The sequence below is a fragment of the Arvicanthis niloticus genome, chromosome 5, assembly GCF_011762505.2.
Source record: "Arvicanthis niloticus isolate mArvNil1 chromosome 5, mArvNil1.pat.X, whole genome shotgun sequence".
Classification (NCBI taxonomy): Eukaryota; Metazoa; Chordata; class Mammalia; order Rodentia; family Muridae; genus Arvicanthis; species Arvicanthis niloticus.
In genome coordinates this window covers 41,678,008-41,696,083 of record NC_047662.1, presented here as the reverse complement: position 1 = coordinate 41,696,083, position 18,076 = coordinate 41,678,008, and the positions used below count along the sequence as shown (strand labels likewise).

The window sequence follows — 18,076 nt, the reverse complement described above, 5'->3', positions numbered from 1 at the left end:
TAAGTGATAAATGTGAAATATATTCCAGATAAATTCAAAATATATATCTGGTGTATCTGGGTATTATCAAATTTCTTATTTAAACTCACAAACTAGTAATATAATTGTTTTACAGACTTTTATAAATAAGGAAACTGAGGCTGAGAGATTCAATGACCATATTTTGTATTTTCCCTTTCTTCAATTAATAGTGATCTCTTGGGTAGAAAAACTCTTATTCAAAACCTAAAGTAGGTGTCCTGCTGATGGACATACGGAAAATCCTGTCTGGAAACCCTGTCTCCCTCCAGATGTAGAGACCAGCCTCCATAGGGAGTGTCTGTGGTTAGAGGTTAGTCTGGTAGAACACTGTATTTAACCTAGCACACCATTAGGTCACCAGTTCCTCTGGATTCCAGGCACTAGAAGCTTCTTACAGCTGGACAATCTGAAAAAAAAAAAAAAAAAAAAAAGAATTTAACTCAGGCCATAAAAAGATACAGCTGTAGATTACCTGAGCTGGAACGATTTCTTCCAGATAACTGGACACAAACATCTCATATCACAGATGAATAAACAAAATCTAAGTTCCAAAGGATCTGGGGGCTGCCAGAAGCATTAGAATGAGAGAGGCAGATGTGGGCTGACACCAGGTCTGTTAATGCCTAGCCATTGGTTCCCACAGCACTTTGCTGCATCATTTGACTCAAAAGTCCTTTTCTGTATCAAACAAACTCTAGGTGTAGAAACTGTGGGTCTCATTTCTGCTCCTGGGAGGTCTCCTGCAAAACACAAGGTCTGTATCATTTATATAAAGAAGATATGAATTCCCCAATGGCCAGCCTGCCCCTGAGAAGCTACTTAGAGCATCCCTCAGGATTTGAAAAGCCTATTATTCTCCCACCTCTGTGAACTTCCTCTTCCAGGTGTACTCTGTATTTTGGGAAAAGATTTTTCTGTCCACCACTTTTACCATGACATGAATTAGAGTCAAATCCTAGTAAGGCATAGGCCCTGAATATTGCCATTTGCTGCTGTGTGATCCCAAGGCAAATCTTTATTCTCGTATAGGTCTGTTTCTTTATCTATTTGAGAAGGACAGTGGGCACTCACTTCTGAGGGGGCTTGCTTTTTAAGATCGTGTGGGATCAGAATGATTAGTTGCACAATTCCAGGTCCCTGGCACAGAGTAGACTCACCCAAACACTTGGTTGCCTGGTGAGGTGGAGTTCTCAGGTGGAATGTAATATCTGCCGGGCTCTTCCTGCCTCCCACCCTGTCCTCCTTTGCTCTTCCAGAGTGTCAGCTGATGACCAGAGGTGCCCAGGACTAGAATCATTTCCTTCCTAACATTCAAGGGAAGAGCACTGGGCCCCACCCTAGCTCTTCACAGACTACTGTTTAAGTATAATTTGAGAGAGGCACCTTCCTGTCTGAAAATATCTTCTCCACCCACTGGGAGGAAGTGAGGTGTTGATGGAGGAGCAAGAGCTCTGGGTAGACAGAGTTGCAATCTCAGCCTGTCATTTCAGCAGCTTTGTGTCCTTTTGCATCTTGTCCTTCTACATTCAGATCTTAAGGTGCTCCATGTGTAATAACCACTGAACACTGACGATTACATTAATGTCTGGAAAGTACTTGTGGAATAAAACATATAAACTTGTATTTAAAGCACATTAGAAATTAAATATTAAGGGATACTTTGTTATAAATTTTTAAATGATGTGATTCCAACAGTCTCTTCTCTTCTCTTCCCTTTCTCTCTCTCTCTCTCTCTCTCTCTCTCTCTCTCTCTCTCTCTCTCTCTCTCTCTCTCTCTCCCTCTCTCTGTCTGTCTCACACACACACACAGAGGGGGGTGGTATGTGGGTGGGCACACATGTGCTGTAGAGCTTGTGTAGAAGTCAGAGGACCACTTTCAGGAGTCAGTTCTCTCTGTCCATCATGGATTCTGGCATTGAACTCAGGTCATGAGGCTCGGGCAGCAAGCACTCTACCCACTGAACCATCTCACAAGCCCTACAGTTTAAAAAGCAAAATGCAGTATAAAGTCTTTCCACATGTTTCACAGGTAAGTGTTCAGCACATCTTTATTGTCATTATAATTATACTCATCAATTGAGTTGTGTGAATTAACTAAGCAGGTTCTAAATTCTCTCAAAAATCAACTCTGATTCAAATGCCTCTCCAGCGTAACAATCTTCAGTGAGTTCCCACTGCTTACATTGTATAAAGCCCAAACATAAAGCTATAATTGAGGACTCTTAACTCTTAGGGCCCAGCCTCCTTTCAGTCTGAAATTTCTGGTGCAGCTCTTTAAAATGCATAGGGTTTAGGATTCCATTTCAAGCACTTAACAGTTTTCTTCCTCTGTGGCACTACAGTAATTTCTACCTCACAGATAACATAGTAGCTTATGATAGCTACTGATTATTGCAGTTATTAACTGCTGGTTAGTGAATAAGAAGTTGACACTTGACAAACATTTAATCGCTACAAAAGCCCAGTGAAGTAGTTTTTATTTTAAGATGAAAAAAATATTAAGCAGAGGGAAGTTAAATAGCTGCCGATTACAACAGTTATCAAACACAACAGACTTAGATCCTGAATTAGCTCAGCCCACAGTGTTAACATTGTGCTATAAGACCTCCCGGAGGGCAGGTGTTTAAGAGAACTTTGCACACACCAAAGAGCTGTAAAAATTGGCTACTAATCACTGTCATCACCTCCTCTTCCTTGGATGCAAAGATCTGATTACCCAACAATGCACCATTCACAAAGGCACGTACAGAGCTGTGCTTTTAACCACATTGTTATTTTCTGTCCCAAGTGTTCTTATTTCCTCACTTATGTATCTTCCCTCTTCTAGAGTCAGGTAGATCATTAGGTCCCATCTGCACAGTGAGGTTCTGTAACATGACATACCCTCATCCTCTCAAGGGTGGATATGAAGACTTCTTTTGTCCCTGCTCCTCCCAGTGAGGTTCTGTAATACACAGCATGACTCTCACATTCTCAAGAGCAGGCATGATGACTTCTCATGTCCCCTGCTCCTCTCCATTTAGTTCATATTTACTAGATAATTTCTGAACTCTTTTTTCCTAAAAAAATTTCCATGAAACCATTAGCAGAATCCTCTATTGTCCCAAGGAAAACCTTAATGGGATTGTTCATGGAGACACAGGACACAGCAGTGTAATTCAAGCTATGTCCAGCAGATGGCGGAGCAATCATGATCACAACCGCCCCATGGGGTACACTGTAATAGCTATTTGCACAATATTACCCACAGGCATTCTGACCCACATGTTACAAATGGAGGAAAATGAGAAACTTTTTTAAACATCAGAATCTTTTCAAAACAGGCAAGTTGAGTTGATTTCAAAAGTTCAACAGAAAAGCCTTGGATTTCCCTTTACAGTTAGGTAGCTCATTCCTTGCAAGTGTGTGTGTGAACTATGGTACTGAGACTTTAATTCCATAAATCCTTCTAATCTTAAATATTTAGGGAGAGATATATGAAATATCTTAATTTGTATTTATATTAGCATTAAAAGTTCCAAATATGGCCGGGCGGTGGTGGCGCACGCCTTTAATCCCAGCACTTGGGAGGCAGAGGCAGGTGGATTTCTGAGTTCGAGGCCAGCCTGGTCTACAGAGTGAGTTCCAGGACAGCCAGGACTAAACAGAGAAACCCTGTCTCGAAAAACCAAAAAAAAAAAAAAAAAAAAAAAAGTTCCAAATATGTTCTTTTGGAAGTCGGAGCTTTTGAAACAGTGGCTAACCATTTAGCTCAGGTTCCTATAACTTGCAATCCTGCCTCTTGTCTTCTGGTAACTAGGACTACAGACCTGGGACACTATGAAAAGCCTCAAATATTTATTTAAGACAAGGTTTTACTATGTATCCCTGACTGGCCTAGAACTCGTTCTGTAGACTAGGCTGACCTCAGACTCACAGAGAATCACCTGCCTCTGCCTCCTGAGCATTGGGAGCAAAGGTATGCACCATCATGCACACTGATAGATTCTTCTTTATTTTTGGTATTTTCAGACAGGGTCTCATGTATTCAAGGATGGCCTCAAACTCTCTTTGTAACCAAGGATGAGCTTGAACTCCTGGGCCCTTTTCCTCTACTTCTCCAATGCTGGGACTCCAGGTATGTGCTACTACACCCAATTCATCTTGATGCTAGAGATAGAACCCAGAGCTCTATTCATACTAGACAAACAAACAACAGAGCTCCATCCCCACCCCACCCCACATATATAGTCTCGAGTATATATTCTTGAGGTCACTTGACCTTAATTAAGCTTGATGGGCACAGTGAGAGTGCATGTGATTACTAGGGACCTGTGATGGGCACAGTGAGAGTGCATGTGATTACTAGGGACCTGTGATGGGCACAGTGAGAGTGCATGTGATTACTAGGGACCTGTGATGGGCACAGTGAGAGTGCATGTGCTCACTAGGGACCTGAAGAAGGGCCACTAAGATAACAGCGAGGAAAAGGACAGACTGTAGAAGTTCCTTAGGCCAGTTTGCTTCCCTGTGGCTATGGCTATTCCCAAGGAATTCCATTTATCAGGAGATTGGTTATTCCAGGAATTTGAGAGTATAGTTTATGAGAGCATTACGCTTGGGTTATTCTTTTTTTTTTTTTTTTTTTTTTTAGTTTTTTTTTTTTTCGAGACAGGGTTTCTCTGTGGTGGCGCACGCCTTTAATCCCAGCACTTGGGAGGCAGAGGCAGGTGGGATTTCTGAGTTTGAGGCCAGCCTGGTCTACAGAGTGACTTCCAGGACAGCCAGAGCTACACAGAGAAACCCTGTCTCAAAAAAAAAAAAAAAAAAAAAAAAAAAAAAAAAGAAGAAGAAGAAAGAAAGAAAGAAACAAACAAACAAACAAAAACAAAAAAAGAATCCAAAAAAAGGAGTAAAATAATAAAATCTACAATTCCAAATTTAGTGATCAGAAGTTCAGTATTAGAATCTTAGACTTTGGAGCTGGGTGTGGAGATGCACATGTTTAATTCCATAAGAGGTAGGCAAATCTCTGAGAGTTGAGGCCAGCCTGGCCTGCATAGTGAATTCCAGGACAGACAGGGCTGTGTAAAGAGACCTTGTCTCAAAGCTCATGTTAAATATTTACCATACTCAAGTGGTAGGAAAGGTTTTCCTTGCTGTGGACTCCAGATATAAACTTTGAATACTTGGTAAACTTTGTAAACCCTCAAGGCAGGAAAGTAGCTAAGCCCAATCTGAGGCACTTCAGCAGCCAGGCCCCTACCCCCAGGCCTCCCTAACTGTCATAACTGTCAAAAGGTCATCTCCAGCCCCTCGGCAGGACTCTTCCCAGATTATGCTAATTTTAGGGGGAACAGTCTGGAAAAAAATGACACCAATCCCTGAACTTCCTACAGAAACCCACCAATCCCTGAGCTCCCCCAAACTCAGGACTTGAAATCCTACCAATCCTCACCCTGGAAATCTCCACCCTAGAAAGCTCCATTCCCCCAAACTCATATATAAGCACTTCACTTTGTCCAATTTCCTGCTGCTGTCTGCTCCTCCTGGGAGAATAGGCAGCCATCCACTCATGAACTCATCCCTCCTTACCCTGGACATTCTAATAAATCTCTTTTATGAGATTGTTGACTGTTGTGACTCTCTCTTTGGAAGAAGACAAGAAGCAATGAAGAGAAGGGAAAAGAAGCAGGGCTGAGGCTCGTGAGCTCAGCTGGGGATACCCTCCCCTGAAGCTGCAACATCTCTGCGAGGAGGTTTCCTCTCAGAGCTAAATGGTTCACTGGGACACTGTCATACCTCAGAACTGTTGTAGTTCCTGGGCTTCTGAGTCCCAGGACACCTTCCCATCCAATCAGAAAGGCCAACAGCTCAAAACTAAAAAAAAAGAAAAAAAAAATCTCAGGCTTTGTTGCCATTGACACCAGGTTTGGTGGCATATACCTATAATCCCAGCTCTTGAGAGGTTGAGGTAGGAGGACCACTTGAGTGCAGGAGATTTAAAACCAGCCTGGGAAACACAGTAATATCCTGTCTCAACGAGAACCTAAAATCTGGAGCTTACAGATTAGAATGGGGTATTCCAAATATAACTCTTGAGTTGCCATTACTGACATACCTGAGGTAGAATCCCTGGTTCTGGTTGTTGAGTTGACCTTAGAGTTTGAGTATATAGTAAAGTTATTCTCTTAATATGAGACTTGTGGATTTCAAACTGCTGCTGAACTCTACTGGGAGAAAACTAATTCAGTGAGTTAAATTTGAGGAGGGTTTGGGAGTACTAGAATCTCAGGCTCTGAGTTTACAATTTGGACTTCTCATCTCAGTACAATTTTAGTTGATAAGAGCAACGTCAGGAAATCTGACAGTAGACCTCCAGAATCTCAGAAGAGCCTGGAGTAGAATTTGGAATTATAAGACTAGATTTAGAATATTCTTATTAGAATCCTGCCTTTTGAGATTGGAACCTAAGTTCCAAAAATAGAATGTTGTAGTTTGAATGTTTAACCTGAAATATATGGACCAATATGGGATTCAGAGAGTATAACCTTGAGTTCCAGAAAAGACCTTTGAGTTGTCATAGTGGATTTTTGAGATACAATATTTATGTATATTAATACATAATTAGACTAATATTAAACTTTGCCATAAAAAGAAATGGTACGAATCAGATGTGGTGGTGCACACCTATAATTCTTTTTACTTGAGAGGCTTAGGTTGGAGGATCAAGAGTTCAAGTTCAGACTAGGGAGATGGCTCAGTAATTAAGAGAACTGGCTGCTCTTCCAGGGGACTTGGTTTCAATTCCCAGCACCCACATGGCAGCCCACGACTGTTTGTAACTCCAGTTCCAGGGGATCTGACATCTTCATACAAGCATACATGCAGGCAAAACACCGATGCGTATACAAAAGTAAACATAAGTAAACTATTTAAAGGAAAAAAAGCTGGGCATGATTGTCTTTGCCTTTAATTCCAGTACTTCAAGGCCAGCCTTGTCTACAGAGAGAGTTCTAGAACAGCAGGACAGCCAAGGGCTACACAGAAAAATCCTGTCTCAACCGCCATCCCCATCCCCCCCAAAAATATTCAAGCTCAGCCTTGGCTGCATAGAGAATTCAAGACAAACGTGGATGCCAGGTAGTGATAGTGCATACCTTTAATCTCAGCACTTGAGAGGCAACCAAATCTCTGAGTTTGAGGCCAGCCTGGTCCACAGAGTGAGTTCCAGGATGACCAAGGTTATACAGATAAACCGTCTTCTTGCTCTCTCTCTCTTAAAAAAAAAAAAAAAAATGTAATGATGTTAGTTAGGCCTAATGGCACAGACTGTAATCTCAGCTACTCAGGAGGATCACAAGTTCAAGGCCAGCCTAGACAATTTAGTAAGACACTGTCTCAAACAGGAATCCTTGCAAGCTCAGTCTGAAGTATTGGGGTGGGGGGGGTCATTAAAATATAGTAATTACACCACACCTAACATTTATTAACTGCTTTCTATGTGCCATACATCAGTTGAAATGCTTCACTTGCACTCTTGTTACTACTACCTCAGGTGAGTTCTATCATCAGCCCTATTTTGTGGATGAGGACACTGAGATACAGAGAGAGGTTAAGTAGCTTCCCAAAGGTCATACCTGTGAGAAGTACAGAAATGGAATCCAACCATAAGTAGTCTGGTTCCAGAGCACAAGCTTTTAGCCACTGTGATAAGTACTTCTTGATTCTTGGATTCCATTAGTAAATATTGGGCTGATCAAGTAAAACCCGGAGTTACCATAAAACGAACAATAGCTCAGTAGCAACATCTTGGGTTTTAGTGATGTAATCTATACTTCCCGTGAAAATGAAAAGCTCACATAAGAGGAACTGGAGATCTAAAAAAATATATTCATTTGTGAAATAAGAAGAGCCCAGTTTAATCTTAGTAATTACAATCCAAGAGTCTGTTACTAAAACTTTAGCCTTGATTCTGAAACTTCAGACCCAGTTCCAGTCATGTAATGAATATTTTCTAGAGTAAAGTCTAATTCCTATAGCAAAATTTTAGCTTTTGAGAGTAGATCCTTGAGTTTTAATAGTGAGTTCTGGGAGAGTAAGGTTTTAACTGTTGAATCTGGAATTGTTGAGGTTCTCAAGCCTCAAGATTCAAAATTGGGATTCCAGTAATGAAATATGGGATTGTGGTAGTAGAATGTAAACTCCAATAATAGGATCCTGGCTACAGAGACAAGGTGCAAGGCTACAGAAGCAGAGTGTTAAGTGATTCCAAGAATAGAGCCTGGAGCTCTAGTGTTAGAAGTTTAAGGATCTGGAGAACAGATCCTAAAGTCATTAGAAAGTAAAAACTCAAAGTTTAGGTTATAGAGTTTGAATTGGAGACAGGTGAGATCGTCAAGCGAGTGACACAGAATCTTACTGCCAGGCCTGATGATGAGTTTCATCCCTGTGGCCACAGGGTAGGAGAGAGCCAACTCCCAGCAACTTGTCTTCTGACCACCACACGAATGCTGTGGCACACGTATAGCATTCTCCATTCAAATAAATGTAACTAAAGTGTTTTAAAAAGAAGAATCTGGATTTGCCAAACTAGAAGTTGTAATTCCAAAAGCAGCATCTTGGGCTTTAAGAGTGGAGCCTTTGGGTAGGGCACTGGAGAGATGGCTCAGTGATTAAGAGCACTTGCTGATCTTTTAGAGTTCCTTGACCCAAGCATCTGGTTGCAGGGCATCCAGTGCCTGCCTCTGACCTTCACATGCATCAGGTAAACACATAGTGCACATGCACACATACAGACAAAATACCCATGTGTATAAAATATCTGTACTTGATATTTTAAAAATAGTGAAATCTGTTCAGTGGGAGAATATAAGACTTCCAAAATAGAATCTGGAGTTTAATTATAAATGACTGTGTTTCTAGAGTGGCATCTACAACTCAATTGAATGAATTGCATAGACTTGTAGAGGAATATGAACTATTGCTAATAGAATTAGGAATTCTCAGATTAGATCCAGGAATTCAAGAATAGAATTGTGTTGTATTCCAGTAGAATAATCAAAAGTTCCAGTTGAACAAGAATTTGGAATTATAGGTTGGCAATGGGTAGCCACAAACCTGACTACCAGAGTTTGATCCCTAGTACTCACATGGTAGAAGAAGAAAACCAGCTCCCCCAAGGTATCCTCTGACCTCCATACATGTGTTCTGTCTGTCTGTCTTTCTCTTTTATACTAATAAGTAAATGTTTTGGTTTGATTTTTTTTATAAAGAAATTGGAATAATGATGGTGGACTCTTGTTGTGGTTAATTTTCATCTCAGTTTCCAATCTTCATTGTGAGTTAGTAGGTGGATTTGTTGTATCTCTTTATTAAAAAAAAAAAAAAAGAAAAGAAAAAAAAAGAAAAAAGAAAAAAAAAAAGCTTTCTATTCAATGAGAGGAGATTCCTAAGCAGAGAGGAGTAGTTGTCACTTTTAGAATCATCTAGAATCTAATGGACCCTTCCAACGGTAGTGCAGGCTGATAAAAGCAACCTTCTACTCCACGAGCCATGTGATTAGACCTGTGACATGCTGTGGGATGTCTCCAAGAGAAGACCTGCCCTGGTCCTGAAAAGTTAGTCATGAGTAAATCGCTACAAGTTTGACTTAGTGAGGACTGTGGTCCATGGCTAGAATGCATGGGCTTGTGTTATTCAGACAAGGAAGAAAGCTCTGTGTGGGCTGTAAAGGGAGGATTCAGAAGAGGCATTCTGAAGGGTGGGGAGAATTTAAATAGAAAGTAGGAACTTGCTCATGGAGAATACTCAAGTGAAAACATGGAAATAGGATCCAGTGTTCTGCATACAGCAGTTTATTTCAACAGGAAAACATTTATTGTCTACTATTCACTGGGTTCAATATAGGTCCTTACAAACAGACAGCACAATTAGTAGTCCCAGCCTCTGAGAAGACAGAAAAAACAATTATAGGCTGAGAAAGGGGAAAACAAAGGATAGGGAGGTCATAGGCTCAATATATACAGTATATGTGTATGAAACCACCCTTCCGTAACAGTCTCACAGTGAATATACACAATCAAAAAAGTTGGGGTTTGTTTTGTTGGATTTTTGGTTTGTTGTTTTTTTTTTTGTTGTTTGTTTTGAGACAGGGTTTTTTTCTGTGTAATCATCTTGGAACTTGCTCTTCCCCCCCACCCCCCATGCTGGCCTCCAGCTCAGAGATTGGCCTGCTTCTACCTCCCAAGTATTGGAATTCTCCTGAGTACTGGGATTAAAGGCATATGCTTCTACCACCCAGTAAAAATTGTAATCTTTATAGATACACATTCCCCAAAATTTACAATGACTTGGATTTATATAGATCTGGGCTTGAAAAGTTGACCCACAAATTAACTAGCCTTGAGATTAGGTAAGCCCTTTTACATCTTTGCATTAGTCTCTTTATACAGAGGGGCTAATGATCCCTTCCCTAAAGAGTAGTATGAGCATTCATGAGTGTGTGCATGCACATGGTAGTCATTATTGTTTGCTCAAGTAGACTTATGGACACAGTGTTATAAGGATACAAAGGATACATACACACAGGCAAAATAAACATAAATAAATATAAGTAAAAATAATGTTTTAAAAATGCAGCTGGGCATGGTGATACACGCCTTTAATCCTAGCACATGGGAGGCAGAGGCAGATGGATCTCTGTGATTTCCAGGATAGCTTAGTCTATATAGTCAGTTATAGGTTAACCAAAGTTACATGGTGAGACTCTCTTTCAAACAAAACAAAACAAAAAACAAAACAAAAAACAGCAAAGAACACAAAGGTGCTGACAATTTGAGTTGAGTTCTGCATAGTCTTTGGATAATCAGACAGGAAAAGAGTACTTCAGACCGAAGAAACAGGAATTATGTATGTATGTATGTATGTATGTATGTATGTATGTATGTATAAGGCAGGTAGAGAAAAGGTACTTTGGAGGTCATTGATGAGGCCCAGCTCAGGTTAGACAACTAATGGGATTCCATGTCATGCTGGTGTCTTTACACAATGATAGAAACGTGAAGTATTGTTAAGAGAATCATTCCACAAAAATACATTAATTGAGGTCAGGTTCTAACTGGGTAACAGACTAATAGGAGATGGGATAGCTAATCTTTTTTTGATTACATTTAGGTTATTTGTTGTATGCATGGGTGTGAATGTCAAAGGAAAACTTGTGGGAATCAGTTCTCTAGTCTTTATTTCCACAGTCCCAGGAACCAACCTCAGGCCATTAGGTTTAGTGGCAAGCTCCTATACCTGCTGAGCCATCTCCCTTGGCCATGATTAGTCTTGTCAACTTGATCTGTCTGAAAAGCACCTAGGAAATTAATAAAGCACCCCTCTGGGTGTGTGTAAAGGTGTTTCTGAAAGGATTAACTAAGGGGGGGGGTAAGATTTGTCTTGAATGTAAATGGTGCCATCCAAATATAAGTTGAGGCCAAGATGGAGAAAGGAAAAGGAGAAAGCCCTGGTAGTGCAGCACTGCCTCCCCCTCCCTCCCTCACCATCTGCTTCCTGGCCACTATGAGGTAAGACCTCACCAGGATGGTCTGAAACCTGTATGAGCCAAAACAAACCTCTCCTTGCTGATTTTGCTCAGGTGTTTTGCTATGACAACCAAAGTCTTACTAACAAAGAGAGACAGTCTTGCTTATGTATAGCCTGTAAAAATGTAGGGAAAAGGTACTGCATGCATACACCCATGACTATCAAGCCAGAGGTTCCTATCATGTTTCACCCATCAAATTTTCTCTGTGTATATGTTTATTTCACCTTCACTTAGCAACAAGATGTTTTAAAAGACTTATGTCAGGATTATATGTAAAGTAGAAAGAAAAAGTTCTAGAAAAGGGTTCAAGTCCTACCTATCACATGATGTGATTTTTGGCAGGTTAATTCTCCTCTCAGAGGCTTAGTTTACAAAGCTACAAAGTGAAAATGCCAACCCTTTGTGTGCATGTGTGTGTGTCACTAGCCCTGGCCCTGGCTGGCATGGAACTCACAAAAGATCCTACTGCTTCTGCCTTCTAAGTGCTGGAATTAAAGGCATATATACTACCACTACCCAGCTCAGCGCCTATTTTTCAAGAAGGGTCAAGCTGAGCATGGTGATGCATGCCTTTAATCCTAGTACTCTGGAGGCAGAGGCAGACTGATCTTAGTGAGTTCAAAACTACATAGTGAGTTCAGGACAGCCAGGGCTACAAAATAGACTGTCTAAGAGTGGAGAGGGGCAGAGGAGAAAGGAAGGAAGGAAGGAAGGAAGGAAGGAAGGAAGGAAGGAAGGAAGGAAGGAAGACAGACAGAGAAGAGACAGACAGACAAGAGCCATGTGTGGTTTTAGTCAAGCTTGTGGGGGTATTAGGAAATGCCTTTAAGTGCCTACTAGTTAGGAAACTAACAGATGTGATGCACACCACCCGTCTGCCCACAGCAGTCCTCTTCCCAGTTGCCAAAGCCCTCTCTGAGAACTGCCCAGCGGTGTGGGACTGGCCTCTAAGGCCATGCCCCCTTCCAAACAAACTTGGGGTGCCAGCAGTGGCCCTATATTTACACCTTAGCTCTACTGCCCCTTATGTGCCTTGGGTGATTTATTTGCTGAAATAACATGGCACATAGGGGGAAGTGAGTAAATACTAGGTTTTTATTGGTGAAGAGTGATTACTATGTGTTTTCATCAGTAACAGGTAATGGTTGTAGTTCAACTTCCAATCTTTACTAGCTCAGATCTCACTAGGTAGTCCAGGCTGGGCTTGAATTTGTGATCATTCTGCCCTCACCTCAATCTCAAAATTATGTCACTATACCTGGTTTGCAATATATATTTTAGTTGTTATTGAGTTTCTCTCCCTGCCCCAAATCCTTGCAACATGTTAAAGGAAGAAAAATGAACTAAGGTGTAAATATAGGGCCACTGCTGGCACCCCAAGTGTGTTTTTCCTCACACTAAACAGTTACATGCAGTTTTCTTTGTACTCACAAACTGCTTTGATCTATCCCAACTCCATTCTCATTTGAGGCTCTCCAGTGACAATGAGCATTTCAAAGAAGTATTTTCCATCTGTTCAGGACCAGGGCTAGCCCCCACATGCTAGATAAGTGGCTTTACTATACCACATATACCCCTGTGGGGGGCAGCTGACTGGCCTTGAATTTACAAGCCACATGCCACAGTATGCCCCTCAATAAATTCTGTAGAGAATATTAGAATGTCCTCACTCTAGGACCATTAGTTGCCAGGAACAGTCTCTCAGGCTAGCTTTGTTGGTGACAGTGGCAGAAGGTGTTTTCAAGAACAAAAAAATTCTGCTAGTAGCCAGGCACATGCCTTTTACCCCAGTACTTGGGAGGCAGACGCAAGTGAATCTCTGTAAGTTTGAGGCCAACCTAGTCTACAAAGCGTCTCAGACAGCCTACACAGAGAAACCCTATTTGGAAAAATGAAACAAACAAAAATCCTGCTAGTAAGCAACTTAGAATCAGAAAAAAAGAACAGCTTGACATCATAGGAACAGAAACTATAGTAATTTTCTGAGGCTCTTCTCTCGATAGGGTTGCCGATTATGTTATATTCTTAACAGCTTTCACACAGCCCAACATTAGTGTTTCAGCTCAAGGGTACATCATCTTACTCAATTTAGACAAAACTACAAATCCTCAGAAATAAATGATTTGACCCAGCTTATTGTATAGATTGGATATTCTCGCCTTGGTTTGATCATCTATGGCTGAGGTGAAGTAACATTCTTAAGTATAGTATATCTGCACAGATAGGCATACTTACTTTGGATTAAACCAAGGGCATCACAGACTTATGAATGCTGTGTGCACTTCACCACTGAGCTATATCCTAAACCCTTATCTAGGCCTAAGTCCTGTGGATATGAGCTGGACTTGCCAATATACTAGAAACATATCTTGTTTAGAACACATAAAGATTATTGTCTTCATCTGGGATACTTTCTAAAAAAAAAAAAACTTATGTGCTATTTTCTAGCACTTGTGACACTTGACACCATGGAGATATAGGACTTGGTGCTTAGCTATCTGCTCATGTAGAAACTGAAGATTAATAAAAAGCTCTGATTTCAGTTTTAAACTTAAATATTAACTTCCCCCAGGGACACATCCTGGGAGAAGCACGTTTCAAAGACTCAAATAAATATTCCAGGAAGACCCAAGATAAGAGTTTATGAGCCCTTAACACAGTAAAACCTGGGTAAACAGAAGCTACTTAAGCTGACCTTCTTTGTTGTAAAATGATAAGGTGCAAATTTGAGTTACTTAGCAACCAGGCCTGGGAATGAGCTTGGGAATGGCTGTTAAAGTCAGCCTTTGTAGTTATTAAGAGGTAAAACTGCTCTTATGAGCCCTGTGAATATAGTATAAAATCTGCTCCCAACTTTCATTCGGGGTTCTTCTTGCTGGCAGGCAAGGGAACCCCAGTGCACTGTTTTTATTCATTTATCAATAAACCTCATGTTATTGCAGCAAATCCCGTCCGTGTCTCTGGAGGAGCACGTCCCCTGGTTTTGGATCTTTAGAGTCCAACACAAGGGTCTCAAAACCATGGCCTGGAGAATGGCTGGATGTCAAGGCCACTCTTCCAGTCACCTGGGACAACTGTGCTTGTGGTAGGACACACTTACCAACTCCTGGATGATCCATCTATTAAGCATTTCTTTAAACAGACAATTGGTCTGGAGAGGGAGCTTAGCGTTGAAGCACTTGCTCTTGCAGATCTGGGTTCTGTTCCCAGCACCCTACCAGCAGCTCACAACCATTCTCACTCCAATTCCCTAGATTCTGACCCTCTCTTCTGACCTCTGTGGATACTGTACAGATGTGGTATACAGGTAAAGCATCCACACACATAAAATAAAAATATAAATATTTAAAATTAAGGATAAGGTCAACAGTAGAGGCCTTAAATAGCATGCATGAGGCCCTAGGTTCAATCCCCAGTATTTCAAATAGACAAAGTTTTTAGAGAATAGGGAATGGTGTTAAGGAGTTAGAGTCTGGAATTTAATGTCTATATAAGATCTACATTAGTTCTACAAATTAGTTTGACCTTTGGTAATTCCTGTATTCTTTAGTTCCCCTTTAAAATAGACAATACCTGTCCTACTAAATTGAGAATTAAATGAAATAATTTTGTAGTGGGTGTATGTTAGTTATTATGCTCTTGAGTAAATGTTGGGTACTATGTTGGATGTTGGAGACAACGGATGTACAACATGACATCTATCAATGTTATAATCTGGATGATAATACATAAAAATAATCTTGATACTGTTTTATAGTAACAGTATGGTATGCTGAAGATGAATGTATGGGTGACATACTCAAAAAGTTTAGGTAGCTTGGCCTGAGTAGAATAGTAGAGGAAATTAATCACAAAAGATACTAATAAGGAAGCTGTATTAACCCAGGCAAATTATGTGTCAAGGCAACCAATAGCAAAGCTGAGAACAATGTAGAATAGAACCTTGTTCTGCCTAGTTAACAGCCTAGGAAATAACTTTCTGCCATGGTTTGGAAGATAATACACATTAATCATCCATCTTTACCTCATTCAGGCAGATTCTAAGACCTCTGCTTAAATCTTAAAACTCTTTACAGAGAAAACAGAGGCTTAGAGATCACTATGAACAGGGCATAATTCATACTGTAGCTCAAAAATGGTACCCTGACTATAGCAATATGAACCATGGCTCTTGGAGTTGTCCTCTTCAGCATCTCTGTGAAAGGTTATCTTAAACCTGTCTTTCCCTATTCTACCATACTATCTCTTGTTGTGATACAATTTCATGGGTGCACACCATACTTGGAGTTAACCACTGGAATAAAACAATCAGATCCCATCTATAGCTTTTTCTGTTGGTGTCATAGGCTTCTTGAAATGAATTTAATGGAATCCTATAAGCACTCATTACTTAACAATAAATTAAGGTACTTGGTTCTTAAATTGTCATCTGATAGGAAAAATAAATAAAGGTAAGGGTCCAACTATTTGAGTGTCTGCCAGATAGACAAATGAGATGCTTAAATAATACTAATCATAAAAAGACTACACAATCAGGTGTGGTGGTGTATGCCTTTACTTCCAGCATTCAGGAGGCACAACTCTCTGAATTTAAAGCCAGCCTAGTTACAAACTGACTTCCACACCAGCCAGGACTACACAGTACAAACCTGTCTGAAAACAAAACAAAGCAGGCTGCACACCAACTTCCTGCAGTCTGTACTGTTTCTCCCTTTCTTCCTTCCTTTCTTCTTCTTTCTTATATTTCCTTGAATTATTCTTAAAATTTAAGGACTATATCCCTAGGAAACTCACATCTAGCCTTTATTTTAAAAGCCTATATTTAAGGCAGGCAGTGGTGGCGCACATCTTTAATGACAGTGCTCAGGAGTCAGAGGCAGATCTCTGTGAGTCTGATGCCAGTCTAGTCTAGAGTGAATTACAGAACAGCCAAGGCTATACAGAGAAACCCTATCTCAACAAAAACCCAAAGCATTTATTTAGCAACTACACACACACACACAAATATATATATTTATAAATATAACTAATTCATGTTTATGCCAAGAGCTATATAGTTTACTAAAGTTTCACCCATATATTTACCTTTATTTTATGCTTACCTACCTTAAAAACATATAATTCTTTGTTGAACATTTCAGTATATTTTTGTTCAGAAAAGGGAAAGTATAGAAATGAGACAAAATAATAGTTGTTTTTTAAATTTTATTATAAAATGTGTGTGAAGTTACCAAGGAAGCCAGAAGAGTCTATCAGATGCCTGGAGCTTGAGTTGCAAGCAGTTGTAAGCCATCTGATGTTGGTGCTGGAACTTCTACACAGGCAGTACACCCTTAACCACTGAGTCACCTCTCCACGCATCCTTTATACAAAAGGAAGACCAGAATAGAGAGTTGCTGACAGTAGGATATAAGGGGATACTGACCAGAATTACTCTCAGAAGCTAAAATGTGATCAAAATGCAAAGGGATATATGTATATAAAGTTTATTAGTACTAATAAAAATAACGACGTCCTTAAACAGATGACAAAATCTCCTTCAGAATTCCCAAGTGAGATTCACAGAACTGCAAGAGCAGAACAAAGTTTACACTCAGAAATATCTTATGGGATTGATGATGAAATTTACAGTAGCTGGGTCATGTGGATAGACAAGGCAACATAATGCCAGAATCTGAACCAGAACACCAATTTTCTCAGTTCTAGATATACTCCCTCTTTTCATCTACAGCATGGCCTGCTGTCCTCTGCTTCATCATATGTGCCTTTGGACAGGCAGAGGAACAAAATGCTGGAGTAAGTAGACCAGCTACAGATACTGACCTAACAATGGATGAGATTAAACAATAACTACATGAAAATTCATTTGAGTATGGAGAGTAGAGGAGAAATAGAAAAGAAGGAACTGTAGACAACAATTAACAGAAGCACTAGAGGAAATAATCTCCTCTTTCGTACTGTTATTTTATTACTGCTATTTATTTTGTTACGTCCATATATTATATAAAAACATAACAGAAAAAAATCAACAAATTTATAAAATAAATTAAAATGTTTGGATGAAAAAAAAACAGGAGATTTGCCTTCATGTCTACAGATCTCTCAATATACTGTTGGTCTTGCATCTTAATTAAGGAAAGATATCTAGCTTGAAACAAAAGTTGGCATGCTCAAGATTAAGCTGCAGTTAGTTTGGTGATGGGCCAGAAAACAACAGATTCTTTAAAACTTATCCTAAAATATTGGCTATAATAAATGCTGATATGTCAAAACACAAGCTTTTGTCAGAACAGCAAGAGGAAAACCTGAGTGAATGAATATAACTTACCTCCAAGTTCTCTGACAGAAGGTAAACAAACAAATACTGTGTTTTACCACTGTTCCCTCGAAGCATTAGTCTAAGCATGCAGGAGGGTGTTAAAAGCAGCTACAATCAATTAGATCTACTCAGAGGTAAGTTCAAGCCCAAGAATAGGAAAGTGC

The 18,076-nt window shown here is 40.1% G+C and overlaps 1 protein-coding gene and 1 long non-coding RNA gene across 11 annotated transcripts in view; one reads left to right on the top strand and one right to left on the bottom strand.

Annotated features, from left to right (window-relative positions):
* The window catches only part of Txndc12 (thioredoxin domain containing 12), a 77,309-nt gene that overhangs the window by 15,085 nt on the left and 44,148 nt on the right, over window positions 1–18,076 (top strand). For 7 of the 10 annotated variants that reach the window (XR_013110523.1, XR_013110521.1, XM_076934494.1 and 4 more), the window contains one exon: window positions 4,033–4,138. Coding sequence is in view for 6 of the 10 variants with exons in the window: in XM_076934494.1 (XP_076790609.1) it covers window positions 4,084–4,138 (55 nt within the window). In the remaining 4 variants the exon portion in view is untranslated. Of the gene's footprint in view, window positions 1–1,946; window positions 2,051–4,032; window positions 4,139–18,076 lie in introns of those variants that run through there. The other 3 variants (XR_013110522.1, XR_013110520.1, XM_076934492.1) reach the window with 2 other exon arrangements.
* On the bottom strand, window positions 63–7,275 carry LOC143442384 (uncharacterized). The gene is made up of 3 exons (XR_013110524.1): window positions 7,161–7,275; window positions 5,803–5,880; window positions 63–427 (listed from the first exon to the last, which is right to left on the bottom strand). It is a non-coding gene; the product is annotated as an uncharacterized LOC143442384 (long non-coding RNA).